Here is a 20,429-nt window from a genome sequence, read left to right as displayed (position 1 = left end):
GCTCTGAGTTCAGAACTTTTCAGTAAGGGCTCAATAAATATCTGCAACAGACTGAGGCATTTCTGGAACAAGGGTGAGTGGGAACTGCGGGGTTTTTTCCTATCTAAAACTCCTTATTCAGTACATTGTAGGCTCTCTTCAGACCCGAATGGTGAGAGTCTTTGCTGAAAGACACATGAAACTTTCCTCCTCATGGTGCTTGCGGTCATGTTTATCCAGCAACAGAATGCAAACTAGACTTGTCGGCAACTAAAAAGTAGATCTACAGCTAGGAAAATACAAGTTTGGGGACAATCAGTACAGAGCACCAAGTTGAAGCCTTAAGATTAGACGTTTGATCAGGAAAAAGGAAGCAAAAAGAGGAGGAAAGAGGGCAGGAGAAAGTGGAAAGCAGGTGTGTTAGGAATGGGCAACAGGAGAGGAGGCAGACAAGAAAATGGAAGACTGTGTCATGGAACTGAAGGGAGGACATGGTTTCCAAAAGAAGTTTGGCCTCCTCTCAGTTGGTCATCAGAGGGCAAATAAGATCAAGGCTGGAGACCGACGTTGGCAGTTGGGTCCCTGTTATGGATGAGAACTCTGTCTGGGCCCTGGAAAAGCCCAGATTCACAGTCACTACCCAAGACTCGTTGACCTGGCTTCAGACTTGAGGAGATAGACAATATGAAGTGGAATGGAAGATTTGTCTGAACTTAGTCTAAGACTAGAGACTGTTTCTTATTGTGCAGGTGGAAGAGAACCATGGTCAGACTATACAAGCTTGCCCATGTCCCATCACACTACCAGCCACACACTGACTGAGTTTACCTCTCCTATTCAATTGGAAGCTGAGTCAAAATAGTCCAGGCGGAAATCCTACAAAGGATGGTGTCAACTGCCTTGTTCTCTGAAAGTCACAGTTCTGCCTGCTACATGAGAGGAAACCACATTTGGGATAAGAGGTTAGAAGAGAAAAATTCTGTGAAGGGGAGTGTTTGATCATTTTTCCAGATGGAAGAATTTTCTAGTTAGAAGCCTAAACTTGAAACACGAGTCCCCGACACCCAACCTAGGGTTTTCTAGACTGCACTCATTATGACCTTTCTTGGAGAATAGCTCAGTGCCTCGGTGTTCAGTTCTAGTCTTCACCCAGTCTCCCCCTTTCTAGTGTTTGGCCCGTGAACTAGAACAACAAGATTTTCAACACCGTAGACCTTTGAGGGGGCTAAAGGGCCCTCGGAGCTCTACTGACTTCTGTTACTATTAATCCTGGAACTGCTTTTAAACAGATGGATAGAATATATGAACCAGCCTGTTGTGGAGAAGGAGAGGAACATCCATGTGTGTGCTCATGCCTGGCTGCACGTGTGTGCATGTTTCTAGACATCGGAACTGCTTTCTTCATTTCCCTCTGTGTCCCTTCCTACATGGGAATATGGGTGTCAAGCCCAAAGCCTGATTTTTTTTTCTCAATACACAGCCCTTCAGTAAGTATTTTATGAGAAATTTGTGCGCACCAAAGAAATATCAGGAGGGACACACTGGGACTATATGTACATGCACCCACACACAAAGAACTTTGAACCTCTTGTACGAAGAGGGTGACCTGGAGACCCTTGGTAGAAGGTGCTTAAGGGTAGAGGTCTGCAACTGATTTAAATAAATACCCTTGGACAGGCTGAGTGAAGTCATTCCTAACTGAAGCAGCAATTGATAAATGATGTGTCCGTGCGTGCATGTGTGTGTGTATATGTGTATATGTGTGTGTGTGTGTGCATGCACATTCAATAATAGGGTGTGGTTGGTAGCCGAGAACTTTGTTGGGAGGTAAGATTCTAATGAAAGACAGGGGCAAGAGGTGAAGGCTTAAGTGAGCAATGCACAGCATCTGTTTAGACTGCAGGGGGTGCCCTATCTAGCCATGGTGTGGTGTGCAGCATATGTTTAGACTGCAGGGGATACCCTATCTAGCCATGGTTTGGTGTGCAACATCTGTTTACACCGCAGGGGGTACCCTATCTAGCCATGGTTTGGTGTGCAGCATCTGTTTAGACTGCAGGGGGTACCCTATCTAGCCATGGTGCGGTGTGCAGCATCTGTTGAGAGCACAGGGAGATATCCTATTTAGTCATGGTTTTGTGTGCAGTGCCCTTTTAGACTGCAGGGAGATACCCTATGTAGCCATGGTGTGGTGTGCAGCATCTGTGTAGAGTGGGTGAGATTCGCTATCTAGCCATAGTTTAGACTAGGAAGATGAACTTGGAAAAGAGGCTGTGCTGGGCAGATAACAGCATGGCTTTTAAATGTGGGCCAAGGGCCTTGTATTGATACAGTAGGCAAGGAAGATCACTGGAAATTTTCCAGTAGGCTGCTGAAAATATCAAAGCATCCCTTTAGCAAAACTAATCTCTCAGTGATAGTTGGATGGAAGCTCTCTGAGTTATTTGGATCTAGTACCAAAGTTAAACCTAAATAAATGGGTAAAATAGTAGGATTCAGGGGTCTATGGAGGAAGGGCTGGTTTAAAACCAAGTCGCATTCCCAGGAATCTTTCCTAAATACATACTTACAACATATGGATAAAGCTATGCTTTGAAGATTGGCTATGGTACTGAAAGAAACAGCAAACAATTCATCAATGGAGAACAAGTGTATTCACACAAAATGGGAATGATTCATGAAAGAGCATGGAGGACCTCTGTGTGCTATAAGGGAAATATCTGAGTGCATCTTTAGGGAAAATGGAATCACAGTGAGGTGCAACATTCGAATCCAGTTCTTCCTGCATGAGTAAGAGGGGAATAGACAAAATATAGGAGAAAGATAAGAAAAGGACAATAGAGGGTGCTGACGATGACAGTGAACCAGATTGGAAATGAGGCCTCAAGGTTTGCTATTTCATCTGGCTGTAGCTTTTCTTTTTTATTTTTATTCCTCTTACGATGTTGTATTATGCAGCCCAGGCTGGCCTCCAACTTCCCACGTAGCTGAGGATTTTGTTGAACTGCTGATCGTCCTGTCTCCACCTGCCAAGTGCTGGCTTGATTTTAACTCTCCAGTCATAAACAACCTACCCTAAAATGTTCATTGGAGAGGAGGGCACAGCAGCATGGGTGTGAGATCTACAACAGGCAGGAAGCTGGAGCAGCAGTAGAATCACAAGCTAGAAACCAAACCACAGAGCAAGTTCAAGGCCAGCCTGGGCTACAGGACATTTGTTTTCTCTACCTACCCCAGAAGAAAAGGTGAATTCTCAAAGATAAATTTGACCACTAAGATGCCTTTTTCATTGATGACTAGATCATGGTAGGAGAACTGGAATTATTGAGTGGGAGGGTTTTTGTTATTGTTTGTTTGTGAGACAGGATCTCACTATAGAACCCTGGCTAGCCTCAGACTCAGAAATCTGTCTGCCTCACACTGTGGGGATTGATGTCGTACACTCCCAGGCGATGTCGTACACTTCCAGGCCTATCTGGGTGCTGGCTTTGATGTTTTGATTTTGAATTGCAATAGAAAAACCCAAAGCCCAACCCCAGTGACATGCTTTCTCCAGCAACGACACAGCTACTCCAATAAGGCCATACCTCTTAATACCTCTCAAGTCATGCCACTTCTTGAGGACCAAGCATTCAAATGTAGGAGTCAATGGAGGCCATTCTTAATCAAACCATCAGAGGAAGTGTTTTTTTAAAATGGGATGGCTGGGTGAGGTGACACACACCTGGGAGACTAGGACAAGAGAATCTTAAATCAAGGTTATGCTGGACTACATAGTGAAACCCTAGTCAATCAGTTGGTGGACTAGAGGGTGGAATGGGGTCTCTAAGGGAGCATGAAACTTTGCTAGAGCAGAATGTATAGGTGGCTGTCGCTAGGTGAGATAAATCTAATGATGCCAGAGGTGGGACTCTCTTTCCAACTGCCCTGAAGGGTAATTTTAGAGGGCTTGATGACGCAGCACCGAGCAAGGGCAGGCAGAGGCCACCAGGGCATTTGGCTTATGATAATGAACTGTCCCCCAAGTGCACAGGAAGGAGCATATGGTATGTGGACAGCAAGTTTCCTGCTATTTTGCTGATTATTAGTGAGACAGTAAATTAATCAGTCAGTTTGTTGTCCTTGGGAACTGTCCAGGTATTCATAGCTCCGTTGTGTTACAAAAACAGAAAAGGTAAAAGTCATAAGCCCTGTTTTCTCTGATTAGAAAAAAAAAACTGGTACAGACAAAACTGAGGATAATTCAAAACAAAGCTTAGCAAACAACGAACAAACAAACAAAAACTCCCACAGACGATCTAGCCTGCAGGAAGCACAACTCAGCTTAAAGTGAGTTTGCATTTGAGAGAGTCTTAGCTGAAAAATGCTCAAAGTTAAGACAGAGATAATAAATTACTCAATAAGAGAAACTGACTCTGGGAATAAGTGTGGTGGTGTGAGGACAGGTGAAGGGCGTGGTCGATCAGTAGTTAAAAATTAACCAGACTAGCTTAATATAAAAGATTTAGCTTTAATAAACAGAAGAAAGGAAAACTTACAAAACCGGGGTTCCAGCGATCTGGGGACGCAGGGGGGCAAAAGAGAGAGGAAGCGGCAAGCGCACATGGATCTTTTATTTGTTTTGTGTGGCCCCAGGGGGACATACCCTAAGCAGAATGTGATTGGCTGAAGTTTCCCATCAGACAAGGAAAGAGACATGAAAACAAGTGAGCAACCACAGGGGTGGAAGTCATGGATTTTAGAGTCAGATGACATCCTCCACAGAAAGACCTGGGAAGAGTCTCATGTAGACACACATGTGCAGAACTTTTGCCTTTACATAAAAGAAAGTATTTTTTAATTAAAAATGCTGAGTCATTTAAAGGTGTCACTGATAGTGATGTCAAAGGACATTTTATGATACACTTTCATACATAGTATGTGTAAACTGCACCTTTGTTTCCCAGCCGCCCAGACCAGAATAATCACACAGAAACTATATTAATTACAACACTGCTTGGTCAATGGCTTAGATGTATTCCTACCTAGCTCTTATATCTTAAATTAACCCATTTCTATTAATTTATATATCACCACAAGACTGCAACTTACCAAAAAGGTTTTAGTGTCTTTCTAAAAAAATACTATGTTTTAGTGTCTTTCTCCTTTGGCAGCTACTTGGCATCTCCCTGACTCTGTCTTCTCTCTGTATACTACAGACCCAGTGTTTATTTTGTGTATCTTTACGTTCAAACTTTACTTTTACTTTAATTGGTCTACTTCTTATCTTTTCCTACACTTTCGTTTTCATGGCCACAGGCTTTACTCAAATGCAAACTACTCTGTCAATCAAAATTCTACCTATTCTACCCACTGGTCAAGACCAAGAGAAGCCCATAAAAATAAGAGGATTTTACTAATGCTAACTAGGCATAGTCAGGCGTAGTGGTACACACCTCTGATCCTAGCAGAGGCAGGCGGATCCCTGGGAGTCTGTGGTCATCCTGGTCTACATCATGAGTTCCAGGACAGTCAGAGCTAAGAGCTACAAAGTAAGACCCTGTCTTGGAAATAAATTTTTTACTAACTCTGTTTCTCCTCAGACACAGGTGTGGGCCTCAGATACCCTGAATTAACATCACCTAGGGGAAATAACAGTGTCTGGCCACCATTGAAGGCCTATTATTGCTTTAAGTTTGACTCTTGTTTCTCACCTCTGCGCTTGTAAACCAGAAGCTGAAAGCAGGGCCCTGGAATTTGTACAGGGCAGGCTGCAAGCCTCATCAGTCTGCTTACTTAGAACCAAGCCCCCTCTTCACAGAGCCCACTTCTGTCTTCAGTTAAGCTCTTCGGGGACTAGTTGGGTTCAGGATCAGGTTTAGAGTCATTCCAGAGAAGCCTTCATTCCTTTTATTGTTGCAACTCAATAAGGAGGTCTTGCGCATTTAGAACATATGAGGGCTGCGGGCGTCATCGGCCAATCCTTTCAGATTGTCCTGGTTGGAAATTGAGTTGGATTCATGCTGTGAAACCATGCTCCAAGGCCAAAGGCAAAGCAGAATAGTTTAGGAACAAATCAGTGGTGTGAAGTGAGGATTCGGGGCACAAGAGGCCTCCTTGGTAGGAATGACCATGGTTGCCAGCCCTAGATGTCTGCAGCAAGGGCCGAAAGTGAGCGTTGCTTCTTGTTTTCCATAGAGTGGAAGGGAACAGGGTAGCATCTGGCCCCTTTCTTTTTCCACAAGGGAAAAGGAAAGATGTGAGCCAGGGTCGATGATGAGGCAGTAATCCAACAGGCAGTGTTCTCAAGTCTGCCTTCTACCTCTGTTAACGGGACAAATAGCTTGGATAAGTTCTCCGGAACACCAATTTTTTTTTTTTTTTAGAAAACAAGAGGAAACCCCCGCCAGTTCTGTCTAGCTGGGACTTGGCATTCCCTGCATTTTTCTAGTGAGGGGCCTCGCTGCCCTTAGAATTGGACTCTGTGTGTGTGTGTGTGTGTGTGTGTCCAATTAGTATGACCAGCTTCATCTTGGATTGGACAAAAAAAAACCTCATATGGAAATAATTACATTCCTAACCCCTTATATTTATAGAATGTATTTTCCAGAAAGCTGAAAGCTAGCCCCGTATGTCTTCATGTGCTTGGTAAGGGGCAGCTTTCATAATGAGTATCATTTGCTACTCAGATGGCAGATGGAGAAGCTTGCAAGTTGAAAAGGTCACATGCATTTGCAACAGCATTTCAGAGGGGCTGCTCAGCTCCCGCCCCTGCCAGTTAGGGATTTCTAAACTGAGGTCCACAGGTCAGTGCCAGGGAGACTGCATAAAGATCATCTGTGGAGTTCAAAATAGCACTTCCTGGGCCTGTTCTTCTAGAGAGTCCAGCTTACTAGGCCTAGGTGAGAAACGGGGACCAGTGCTGTCTAAACACAGATACTGTGATTCATTAAATTAGGAACCATACCTGACAACCACACTGTCTGCCTTCTGCTCTTTGAGGAATACCCTTTACTGGGACATGCCTTATGCATTGTCTTTTTTTTTCTTGACATTTCCTAACTTCTTTGACACCTCTGTAACCCTCCTCAGGCCTCCCATCTCAGGCCAAGAAACACGCTGAGTCGGCCAGGGGCACGCTGCTGACCTGGAAGAGAAACATAACCCCAGACAAGGAGAAAAAGGAAATCCTGGGAGCTCTGGTCATGCTCTACTACACCCTGGGGATAGCCTGGCTCCTGCAAAACCGATATCCTTTCTTTCCCAGGTGGATCTGGTGAGGAAGGTTATAGGCCACGTGCCAAATGGGAGGGTGGAAAATGGAACTGGCTCCCGTGAAACTGTTCTAACATCTAGGTCCTCCATAAGGTCCACGTAAGAAGGTGCGGACGCAGGAATGACTTTATAGTCAGAGAGGAGATGAGAAACAAGGAGGAAGGTGCTGGAAACCCACCATGTCCATCAAGGGCATCTGCCCTGAGTGGATTACAGTTCATCAGGGTTCCCCGGTCTCCCAGTAGAATCATGCTAGTATACAAGCTCTTGATACACAGACCTTTCCAGACACCAGAGAGCAAAGTGTTATCAAAAAAAGTCCTCAAAAAATGCATTGTGTGGTTTTGATATTTGTGTATATTCTCCCCTCTCGGGAGATGACCAGAGAAGTAGAGTTCCTGAATGATTTTGGACATTCTGAGCTCAGAAGGCCCCTTCTCTCCCCACCTTCCCCCTCCTCTATGCTGGATCTGTCAGATTGTAGAGCTGATATGTGGTCTTCTGCTGTTGCACCCTTAGTGGGCAGAGACTGAAATTCGGGAAATGGAAGGATGTTTGGGAATTAAGGGGATTTTCCTCCCTGCTATTTGCCTCTGGCCCCAAACCTGCTTTCCTTGGATTTTTGAAATGAACCAAAAAGTCCCTTTCAGCATAATTAGTTCCTCTCATTTCCCATTGCTATGAAACAGTTTGGTGAAAATGAGTAACTGTTGTCAGGCAGTCCGTGTCTCTAAAGGAAATCTAGTATGAATTACAGTTTCCGTTAGTTCCCGCAGACACCATTCCAGACCTGGATTCAGGCAGCCGCCATAGGAAGCCCAAGGCCGTGTTCTTTTCCAGAGAATTCTCCCTTCTTGATGACATCCACATGGAGAATAGAGAACACAGTTAAATAAACACCTATTTTCAAACGCCGCTCTGCTTCCCCAGGGGCCATCTCCGTACAGTGGCCGTTAGTGTGTTTGGCATTTCCCTTGACTGCCCCACTGGCAAACGGGCCTATATCCACCTGCAGAAAGCGGACAGAAACATGAAGGAACTGAAAGAGTTAAGCAACGGAGGCATTGGTGGAAGCCAAGTCTCGGAGAAAGACCTAACCATTGCTTTGGGCAGGTAAGATCTGGTCATAAAGAAGCAGAAGATTTTGTGAATGAGGTCTGAGTTTTTCCCCCCCCTTGGTCTCTGACCTGATAAAAGGAGGGAAATGTTCAGAGCACATAGCCCAGAATTCAACGGATAATAGAAGTCATATGTATCAACTGTGAGTTGTAGAAGGAGCCGTGGGCCACGTTCCCACTGCCCGGCTTCCGGCTAGTTTACACCCGAAATAATTATATGGAAATTGTATTCATTTAAACACTGTCTGGCCCATTGTCTTCAGCACCTTATTAGCTAACTCTCACATATTAATTAACCCATTTCTAATAATCTGTATATCATCACGAGGTCATGGCTTACCAGGAAGATTCTATCCTGCATCCATCTTGGGTCAGGGAGTCATGGCGTCTGCCTCACTTCCCTTCTTCCCAGCATTCTGTTCTATCTACTCTGCCTACCTATGTTCTGACCTATCAGGCCAAGCAATTTCTTTATTAATTAACCAATGAAAGCAACACATAGAAACAAGACCCACCTACATCAGTGAGTTCTATGAGTTTACGGTACACTGTCATGTTTAATCCTTACAACCACCATTAAGGTGGTCAGTAAGATTGTGGTTTCCTCAGAGAGCTGGGAGACTGAGCCGAGTCTGAGCAATTGGTAGCAGGCAGTGGTTCTCACCTGTGGGTTGTGACCCCTTGGGGTCGCAAACACATCCTGCATTGTCAGATATTTACATTATGATTCCTAACAGTTATGAAATAACAGACCCATGATCTTATGATTCGGGGTCCCCGTGCCATGAGGAACTGAGTTGGGGTGGCATCATTAGGAGGACTGGGCGCTGCTGCTGGCAGGTGGCTTCACTAAGACATAGCGGATCTGTGAGCTGAGCTCGCCTCCCTTTGCCCTGCAGTACCATAACTCTTTTGGCATTTACTTCGGGATTGGCTTGTTTTTCTAAGTTGCCTCTTACGTTTGCCATCAAGTGTGGCATCTTAGCAGATAAGGAAAGAACACTGAAGACGACTACCAGAGCTTTGGACAGACATGCGCGCTTAAGGAAAGCCCACGGGGTGTGTTCCAGCCAGAGCAAGACTGGGAACTTCTGAGTTGAGTTAAGGATCCTCTGAGAATTGAGTATATAGAAAGGAGAGTGGGCCCATCAGATTATCAGGAAAAAGAAATGATGAAGGTTTACCGCTCCCCAGGTTTTTCAAATATCTTCACATCCTGGAGAGAAATCTCTTTTTAAAAGCTATAAGCACTTGGCACGGGAGGGCAGATGGCTGAATGGTAAGAAAATGAAACACGTGTGTCACATCTGCCTCCTCAAAACAGCCAGGACTCTAGAAGTCAAACGGGACATGGTGGGGACATGTTGGAATGTTCAGAACAAAGTCAGACTTTGACTCAAGTCCATCGGGCCATGGTTAGATTCTGGTGAATGTCTTCTGCTATCCCCAAGGTCTGTACTTAAAGTGCTCGGCTTTACGTGAAACAAGCCCATGTTTCCTTTCTCATTCAGTTCCAGTGTTTATTTTACTCATCCACACCACAGTCTTTGAGTATGTTTTGTGTGTGTACTAAGTGTTAGAATGCTTACTAGGTATAACACATAGCACACCCTGTTCTGAGTGCTTTGGAATTTTTTTTCACTCAGGCTTGGCTGTAACCTATAATGGTAGGCATTCTTAATAGTTTTATTTGACAGATAAGAAAACAAGGCAGAGAAAGATTAACTGGAGGTGACAGAATGAGTTTAAGAACTTGGCTTGTCATTGAAACATCTGAATTTGTAGCTTATTTTCTGCTCCATGCTGCTAGATTTGATTGTAGTGATGCCTTTTTCCATTGAAGGGTAGACATACTAAGGCAAGATTGTCACGGTCAAACAACTTGCTAATATTTCCCTCAAAGCTCTTGCTGGGAGCCATTCTTGATGTCTGAAGAACAAGAGATATACTTTTGGTCAAGAGAAGCACTTGTCTGGTTGATATAAGAGATTATTTGTCGGAAAGATTGATTAGATAATCGACCAGTGCCTTTTATCCCTCATCCTCATCTTCATGATAAGATCAGTCTGCCAGAATGGCTAATTGGCAGGCCTTGGCTCTCTTCAGGTGCAAGTCACAAATAGGCAGCCCTGAGTTCCTCTTTGTTGAGTTAAACTCAACTCTGTGGCTTAGGCTGTTCTCAAATTTACATGACTTCTCCGGCTTCTGCGTTGTGAGTGTATGTCCAATGTTGGCAATGACAAGCTTTTTGCTGAGTCATTAGGGCTGGTGTTTAACCCCACCTTCACTGGTATCACAAGATCCACAGTCAGTGTTTATGAATAAATTATCCCACTTTATAAATTTCTGGGTGACATTTTCCCATTTTTATAGGAATTGTATGAAAATCAAACATATTCATGGGTTAGGCAAATGCTGGTAGTTTGTGTGACTTTGTGGGCAAAATTCAGAATAATGGGAGTTTATTTAAAGCAATGCTGGATTTTGAGCCAACCGTCCAGATGATTTGTCTATGAAGACAAATTCTTCTTGAAATTAATTCCTTATGTGTCTGCAAAGAAAAGTCTGTGTGACTTTTCACCTTCTTCCTTTTCTTGTAGAGCCTCCTTGGCCATGCACAGGATGAACCTCGCTCTGGCATATTTTGAAAAGGCCATTGGCAATGTGATCATTGCCAAGGGCCATGGCACATCAGATCTGATTAGTCTGTATGAAGAAGTCGCTCAGATTGAGCAGCTGAGGAAGAACCATGAGCAAGCCATCCAGTATTTGCAGCAGGTTGGTTCTTTGGCAAGGTGGCCTTGTTTGAGTCCAGGCCCAGTTGCTTCTCATAACAAGGAGATAAGATTGGTTCTTTACTTTAACCCTAACATCTTAAGGGGCAGAATTGGTTCCATGTTGTTTTAGTTAGGGTTTTTATAGATGTGAAGAAACATCATGACCACAGCAACTCTTATAAGGAAAACATTTAATTGAGGGAAGTCACTTAAGTTTCAGAGGGTCAGTCCATTATCATCATGAAAGGAAGCATGGCAGCATGCAAGAAGACGTGGTGCTGAAGGAATAGCTGAGAGGCCTACATCTTGTAGGTAACAGGAAGTTGATTGAGACTCTCGGGGATACCCTGAGCATAGGAAGCCTTAAAGCTCAACCCCATAGTGATACAGTTCCTCCAACAAGGTGTCCCCACTCTAACAAAGCTATACTCCCTAATAGTGTCACAACCAATGAAATTATGGGGGCCAATTACATTCAAATTACCACACATGTTAACCTTGACTTTCCTCCAAACAACAACCTCAAACCTAAAAAACCTGACCAGAGGCCCCTGACTCTATTGAACATATGTGTTCTGATACCTAATTGGGAAATGACACATCCTCTCCTAAGCCTCTCATCTCTGTTAGTGCTAGGAGGAAGCCAAACCTATGTCCAACCCAAAAGGAAAAACGCAAAGGGGCAGCTGAACTTGACTTGAAGAAGACAAAAAGGGAAGAGTGGTGACCAAAGTTTGATCCCTGGAACCCATGTGACAGTGGAAGAAAACAGTAGATTCCACAGAATAGCCCTCTTACCTCCACATGTGTCTATACATATATATTTGCATGCACAAACAAATAATAATAGTGACAATAATAAATAATAATTTTTAATGCTTGGCCCATAGAGAGCAGCACTATTAGGAGGTGTGGCCTTGTTGGATTAGGTGTGACCTTGTTGGAGGAAGTCTATCACTGAGGAGGTGGGCTCTGAGGTCTCATATATGCTCAAGCCACACACAATGTGATTGACAGTTTACTTCCTGTTGCCTGTGGATCCAGATGTAGAACTCTCAGCTCCTTCTCCAGCACCTGTCTGCCTGCATGCCACCATATTTCCTGCTGTGACAGTAATGGACTAAACCTCTGACCTGTAAGCCAGCCCCAATTAATGTTCTCCATCATAAAAGCTGCTGTTGTCATGGTGTCTGTTCACAGTAATAGTAATTCTAAGAATGGCCTCTTATGTAAAACTCGTGGTATTTTGTTATGTCGGGTGCCCTTTAACTTCACTGCAGCTGATTTTCTTGCCAAATTTAAGGTTAAACAAATAAAAGTATATCTCCCTTGGAGGTAGCTAATTGACAAATATTCGGGGAAAACCAAAACAAAGGAACAAATATTGAGCCTGTGGTATGAAAACCATTTAAGGCACTTCCATTTAAAATGTGCTTGCACTGTTAGTTAAATTCACCTTTCTCTCTTTTGAATAAAACGTGGCAATGCTGTCAGAAATCTGCTTTCACCACAGATGTATAGATATGCTGGATTTCAGAAATTGGAAAAATAGTAGCACAGCCCCACAGTCTAATGCTGAAACCCATAGAGTTAAGAAAAAGCATGGAGAACAGTTAGACAGCCCAAGATTATAGACACCAGACAACGGGGAGAAGCATGGGAGGATCTGCTTCGGTGCCAGAGTCACTGCCTGCAGGGAAAGATGTGAGTTTTGAATTCAAGGCTCTCTTAAAACTGTGGTCAAGCCAGGCAGTGGTGGTGCACATCTTTAATCCTAGCATTCCGGAGGCAGAGGCAGGTGGATCTCTGAGTTCAAGGCCAGCCTGGTCTATGGAGGGAGTTCCAGGACAGTCAGGGCTATCCAGAGAAACGCTCTCTCTCTCTCTCTCTCTCTCTCTCTCTCTCTCTCTCTCTCTCTCTCTCTCAAAAAAAAAAAAAAAACAAGAACAAAAACAAACAAACAAAAAACAACCAATCAATAAACAAGCAAAAAAACAAGCAAATCAGAATGAAGAAAGTAATGAATATTCAATGCTTATAGCAACACCAAAAACTAAGAGTTAAAAATTATAGATTGCTTTTATTGTGTGTGCTTGAGCATGTATTTCATTTAACCCACAAAGACTTTTAAAGGAGGTATCATCATTTTGTCTCCCTTTAAGGATCAGAAAAGTGGAGCACAGAGTTACAGCTAATTCAGCTGAAGTTACATGGCTAACGAGTGGCAGCAGAGATTTGAACTCAGAAAATCTGACCCAGGAGCTTAGAGTTAAAGGAACAGGACTGATCTTGTCATGGTTTTCTCTTTTCCAGGCCTATTCTATCTGTGTTTCTTCGTTTTCTGAAATCAGCCCCCAAACTGCCGAGGCGAGTGCTTTACTGGCTAAAGCTTATGCCATGTCCGGAGAATCCCAGCACAGAGGTATGTGGAAGAGGTGATCTTGCATCTACCGTCCTTCCCCGGTGACATGAAAAGCAAACTAATGAGTGATCCATATATAAATAAAAGATTATAGGTAGCTACTCACATAATGGAAAGATAAAGCTGGTCACGATTTTGTAAAAATATCAATTCCATAATAACACATGAGGTAACACCTGATGATATCCTCCCAGATTAATTGAGTACCAAACCAACTATTTTCTCTTTCCTGTATTCCCTTAGAATGTCTGCCACACTTACAGATCTCATGCACACTGTAAGTATGGCTTACCGCGAGGGCTCAGGAGAAGGGGAAGCATCAACGCTTTTCTCCCTGCACTCAGCTTTAACGCCTTTCTTCTGGCTTCCAAGAGAAAATGATGTGGCAGGAAGAAATGGTGCGACATGTGTTCAGAGATAATGTTCTAGGATTTCTAGAGGGAAGCTAAGTGTCTAGTGGATCCTCCAGCAAGACCTCTCTGTCCAAGGTTGTTGGTGTGAAACTGGGTGGCAGAGAGACAGAAGAACTGTGAGGGAGGACAGTGCTGGCTTGGGCAGCCTAAAGGATGCCGGCGTCTATCATGAAAGGACCTTTGCTCTGTCTTGGCTCCATAGACGATGGGGTGGGGTCTGCCCTGTCAGAGGAATTTGGGGTTTGTGCAGAATGTAAAATGTCTTTTCCTTCTGCTTGTAAAATTAATCCATGATGATGCAGGCTATTTTCCGACTGGAGAAAAGGGAAGAGGGAGAGAACTGGAGAGGGAATCTCCATACTATTTTCTCCTCTTGTTTTCCTATGTTACCGAGTATTGTTTTGTACTTTAAAGTTTTTTATTTTGTTTTCTCAACATCAAATGTTCATTAAAGACTTCATAAGTCTAAATTTTCATTGAATAATTTTTTTCCTTATAAGATTTATATATACCCATGGTGTGTGAATTCCATGTATAAGAAATTTTCATACTTTACAGTTATAAGAAATTTGATATTTTTGTAAATGTGAGGAATATTTAGCTTTTTATATGAGAAAAACCTCAATTTCAAGAAAACATTTTTCTCAATATTTAATTAAAAATAATATTTATTCTGTGTGTGTGCCCATGTGCTTACTATCAAATAGATATGCTTGCATGTGTGAATGCCATGGTGCATATGTGAAAATTAAAAAGTCAGTTCTTTTCTTTTACCATGTAGATCTGGGGGTTGAATCTAATCTCAGGTCATCAGACTTGGAAGCAAGTTCCTTTACCACTGAGTCATCTTGTCAGCGCCCTACATGCTTCTTTTTTAATATTAAATAAAAGATGTCAAACATGTACATTGGGGAAAGAAACACGCTCTTCAAAATAAGGTGCCAGAAAAACTGGATTACCACATGTAAAAGCTTGGGACTCGATCTTATCTCTTATCCTGTAAGAAAATCAGCTCCGAATGTGATCACCAAACCAAAGATGAGGCTTGAAATTCCCCAAGTGATAGAGACATAAGCAGGGGCCACACTTCATTGTTGGTGCAGTGAGCACCTTCTGAGCATGACTGCAGTCACTCAGGAAACAACACCAGCAACTGACAAATGAGATCTCACGAAATTCAACCACTGCACAGCGGAGGAAAACATCGAGGAGGCAGCCTACAGCACAGGAGGAAATTCTGCTAGCTCTACATCTGAGTGATATCTAGAATATAAAAAGAACTCAAACAAACAAATAAACAAACAAAAAACAACCCCGAAAAGGAGTCAATAAATGAGATAATGAAATGAGCAAGTAGTTTTTAGGAGATGAAATGCAAATAACCTTGTGGCCCTGGTTAGTGGTAGGCGTAGTAGCCTTCCAGATGGCCTGTTGTGGGATATGTTTTAGGATGTGTTACGTTTGTTTGTGCTCTGGAACATTTGCTTAATGATGCAAAGATGTGTTTGATTAAATAAAATTCACCTGTGGTCCGGAGGTTGCGTAAGCAACTAGCTGACAGGAAGTTGTAGGGAGGAGCCAGGTGGAGAAAGGTTTATAAGGAGGGGCTAGGAAAAGCACCATGAGGACTTCTTGGGGGTGAGCTATGTGAGCAGCTTGGTATTCAGCCTCTCTGGGAAGCAGGATTCTACCTCAACCTTTGAATCTTGAGTTCATTAGTGGGAAAAAGATTTAGATAAGTTCTCCTAGTAGGGAACGGAATTTCCTCAGTCTGTGGCTCTTATTGCCACACTGCTGAGGGGCACTTGCTGACTCGGATAGCTGTAGCTTAAAGGCAGCAACCGTTACAAAAGTGGACAACAATAGCCGATAAACCTGAAGTAATTCAACATCAGAAACAGAGAAGAGCACACAGAGGCTAAGTTGAGATTCCATCACCCCAGGCCGAATTCACAGGAAAGCAGGCATGTGTAGCCCCCCTCTTAAATCAGTCAAGTTTTCAAATGTGTATCTACAAGCCTTGTAATTAGCTAAATCAAACTCCAGCTAGATTAAACTTTTGTCCATCAAAACTGAAAATAAAAAATTTGTAGATAAACTTTATAATAAATCTCATTTTATATATATAACAATATATAATAAATACATAATATATAATAAATATCTAAAATAGAAAGAACTAAAATTAAACTTAGAGAAAAGACTTTCTAAGCACACATTGTATATATACATATATACACTGTATATATATATATATAAAGATTGTATAGAGATATGAATATACAATGAAAGAAGCTAGAAATTTTCATTACAAAAGTAACTAAAACCATCAAACAAACAAGAAAAAATGCTGGTGAGAATGTGGACCAGTTGGACAGTGGGGACAGTGGTGGCACACACCTTTAATCCTAGCACTCGGGGAGGCAGAGGCAGGTGGATCTCTGTGAGTTCAAGGCCAGCCTGGTTTACAAGAGCTAGTTTCAGGACCGGCACCAAAGCTACAGAAAAACCTTGTCTCAAAAAACAAAACAAAAAAAACAAACCAAACCAAAAAACAAGCAACAACAAATCAGAGAATGTGAAACAAAGCAAACTCTTATACACTATCAGTGGGAGTGTAAACAGTTACTTGCATATTGGTGTTTACTAATTATGAAACAACCTAGGTGTCCATTGATAGGAATGGATAAAACACACACACAGTGAAATGTTTTCAGCCATAAAGAAGAATGAAGCTATGTCATTTGCAGAAATATGTACAAAGGACATAAAATGAGAAACAAAACTGTCTAAGAAAGGGGACTGCTGGGAGGGCAGGTGACTTGATGGACAGGGAGGCTAGCAGGATACGTTAGCCACATGTCTCATTGCTGCATTACTATACCTGATGAAGTGACGGGAGGAAGAGTCTCTTTTGGCTACCAGTTCCGGGCAGTACATCCCATCAGAGCAGAGAATGTGTGGTGTAATGGCAGCAATTGGTTTACATTCAGGAAGCAGCGCCCTGATGAGGGCCCATTCTCAGCTCCCCTTCTCCTTTTAATTCATCCTGGATCTCAGCCCACAGAGGGACACTGGCCTTACTTAAGGCAGGATTTCTCATTTCAGCTAATTCCTCACAGACTTATCCAGAGATTTGTTGCCATGGTGATTCTAAGTAACATAAAGTTAACAATCAAGAGTAGCACCATATGAGGCATCAAGGGTTTGCATAAAAGAAGCCTTATGTAGTCCAGTACAATAAAATAAAAAAAGTTTTAGAAATTGTATATAGTCAAGTTTTATCATTAACTAAATTAAACTTCGGCTAGATTAAAACTTTATGCACTCAAACTGAAAATAAAAAGTAGCCATGAGAAAATAAGTTCTAAAATGAAAAAAACTAAAATTTAAACTCAAGAGCAAAGGTTTTCTAAGAATGTATAAAGGTAATACTATGAAAGAAGAGATTGAAGACTTAGTTACAAAAAGATCTGAAACTTTGTTTCATTTAAAGTCCTGTACAAAGAATTTAAAACTTATCCACGATGAACAAGTAGCTTAATAGCCTCATAAGGATTAAAAATAAATTTGTGGTTCACCTTTCTAAGAAAAAAATCTTCAGGTGCAGACAATATCATTGTGGAATTCTACCTAGCATTTGAAGAGAGAATAATAGCAGTTCAACATAATTTCCATTACATAAGGATGTTATGGAAGAAGGAAGGATGGAGGAAGGAAGGATGGAGGATGGCCAGGTAAAGGTGCTTACCACCCATCATGATGCCTGAATTCAGTCCCCAGACTCTGCACAGCGGAAGGGAAGAACTGATGTCTGAAGGCTGTGCTCCAACCTCCGTGTGTGCCCGTGGCACATAAATACCTATCCTTACCACCCTTTTTGTGCACCCTCAAAAACAAAATTTAAGATGTAATAAAAAAAAAACCATAAGAAGGACTTTCAGCTCTTCCTATTCCACAGACAGCCACATGCAATGCCCACCTTGAGACATTATGGTGAAGGTAGAAATGGACGGATTTGGCCATACTGGACACTTGATCACTCAGGTTGCCTTCAGCTGTGAGGAAGTGGATATTGTCATCGATGATGTCTTTAACTGACCTCAATGACATAGTCTTCATGCTCCAGTATTAATCTACCCAGAGCAAGTTACGCGGCACAGTCAATACTGAGAACAAGGAAACTTCTCATGGGAAGGCCATTTCTATCTTCCAGGACTGTAATCCTGACAACATCAAGTGGGGTAGTTGTATGTATGTTGTGGAGTCTACTGGAGTCTTCACAATCATGGAAAAGTTTGGGCCCACTGGTAAGGTTGGGCCAAAAGAGAAAACACCTTTGGCTCTTCTGATGCTGCGCACAAGTCTGTGATGAGTGTGAGCCATGAGAAGCATGACAACTTGAGGCCCTACCTGACCACAGTCCGTGACTTGACTACTTGGCATACTTGACGTACTCATGGCTACATTCCATGCCATCACAGCCACCAAGAAGACGGTGGACAGCCCCTCGGGGAAACTGGAATGATGGCCATGGAGCTACCCACAGCAACATTCCTGCATCTATCAAGGTTATGGGCAGTTTTATCTCAGAGTTAAAAGGAAGAAGACCAGTACATCCTCCTTCATTTTTACTCTCGATGTGTCGTTCATGGATATGACATTTCAGCTAGAGAAACTGCCAAATACGCTGACAGTAGAAGGCAAGCACACGCTGTAGGGCGGGCTCCGTGCCCAGGAGTAGTTGACCAATGCAAAATGCACACTGTGGCCTTGTGTGTATCGTGTGCTTTTTGTTTTGTTTTGGTACTTATGTGTTAATTTTCTTTGTTTTTATTTTAGTGTTTTTGTTTAGTTTTTGAGACAGTTTTTTTTAAGGTGGATAGGGAGATGGGGAAGAGGGGAGAACCTAAGAGGAGGGGGGTAAGGGAATATGAACAAGATATGTTTTGTGAAAAAAATAGAATAAAAGAGAGAATGGTAAAGCAGGCATTGGAGGGCCCCGGTTTTAGTCACAGCTCCTAACCATCACAGTCCCTTAAAAGGCATTCTGAGTTAATACTTTTATACTTTTAATACTTTTATTAAAAGTATTACCATAATATAAAAGTATTACCATACTTTTAATGGTAACACCCATTGCTCCACCTTTAATGCTGGCATTTCCTTCAAGGACCCGTTTGTCAAATCATATCTCTATATACATACATACACTGATATTATTATATATCTTTAATATATACACATACATTATATATAAACACAAAATATCTAAGTTTTAGCTAGAGGTATCGTCTTTTAATGTCCCTGAGTGTCTAATATGAGAATTATTTGGGCCTTTTAGATAACAGGACTATTTGGACTGATGCCCTTTCCCCCCACTTGAAATCCATACGTGTGTTTCATCATGAGCCTATTGTCTGGTTCTATCTGATCCTGTCTTGATCTTTTTGAAGGGTTTTGTGAAACCTGAGGTAGGAGCAGGCACAGACTTTAAGCATGATGATGCCGAAGGAACCCAAGCTGATAATAGACATTTACGAAGGCTTGAAATTTGCTTTAAATAATCCTCTCCTCTTTTTCAGATGCCGTTGAGATATATTATATAAGGAGTATTAGTGCATATCAGATACTGGGCTCTGACAACAATGAGAGTCTCACCACCATTGAAGACTTTTGTACATGGCTCCTCCAAAATGGCGAAAATCATGTAAGGTTACCAAGTCATAAACATGACTTCTGTTTTGTTTGTTAGATATAGATAGATGGCCTTTTTTTGTCTCACAGTTCAGAAACTAGAGTTCACACAAGTGTCAGATGAAACTAGATGTCACACACAGGACTGCTGCGGCTTATGATATTGATAAAATAGTTTGCTTTTGTGATAATACGTGAAGTCCTTCAAATCCAGTACATTTCAAGCTCCACCTTTATAAATTTACTAATTGGAATCAAACCTAGCCACTACCTTTGGATCTAACTGCTGGTTTCTTTCTTTTTTTTTTCACGGTTGTGTTTCCCTTTCAGTCTCACCTTCATCGCTCACTAGACACAACCTCATCTTCACATTTAACTTCTGTAAAGTGCCTTAGGTGCTGTCTCAGTTATGAGTTCTAGACCTGTGATGGAGCACCAAGTCCATATAAAACATTGGGAAGAAAGGGACTTATTTCATCTCACAGTTCGACATCACAGTCCATCACTGAGGGAAGTTAGGGCAGAAACCTACGTAGGACAAACTTGAAGGCCGGAGCTGATACAGAGGCCATGGAGAAGTACTGCTTACTGGCTTGCTCCCCTTGGCTTGCTCAGCCTTTCTTACACTCAAGACCACCAGATCAGGGGTGGTACCACCCATAATGGACTGGGCCCTCCCCCATTGATCCCTAATAAAATGACCCACAGCTGATGTATAGAAGTATTTTTTTCTCAGTTGAAGTTCCCTCCTCTCCAACTTGTGTCCAGT

The 20,429-nt window shown here is 42.4% G+C and overlaps 1 protein-coding gene across 2 annotated transcripts in view; it reads left to right on the top strand.

Annotated features, from left to right (window-relative positions):
* The window catches only part of Ttc23l (tetratricopeptide repeat domain 23 like), a 61,650-nt gene that overhangs the window by 19,536 nt on the left and 21,685 nt on the right, over positions 1 to 20,429 (top strand). For both annotated transcript variants that reach the window (XM_048429496.3, XM_087896948.1), the window contains exons 5-9: positions 7,051 to 7,207; positions 8,221 to 8,346; positions 10,952 to 11,129; positions 13,442 to 13,550; positions 19,549 to 19,673. In XM_048429496.3, the coding sequence (XP_048285453.2) occupies positions 7,051 to 7,207; positions 8,221 to 8,346; positions 10,952 to 11,129; positions 13,442 to 13,550; positions 19,549 to 19,673 (695 nt within the window). The remainder of the gene's footprint in view (positions 1 to 7,050; positions 7,208 to 8,220; positions 8,347 to 10,951; positions 11,130 to 13,441; positions 13,551 to 19,548; positions 19,674 to 20,429) is intronic.

This window comes from Myodes glareolus, chromosome 15 (assembly GCF_982192425.1).
Source record: "Myodes glareolus chromosome 15, mMyoGla1.1, whole genome shotgun sequence".
In the NCBI taxonomy this organism is placed as follows: Eukaryota; Metazoa; Chordata; class Mammalia; order Rodentia; family Cricetidae; genus Myodes; species Myodes glareolus.
Note: the sequence above shows the minus strand (reverse complement) of the source record. Positions and strands in the feature narration are given on the sequence as shown.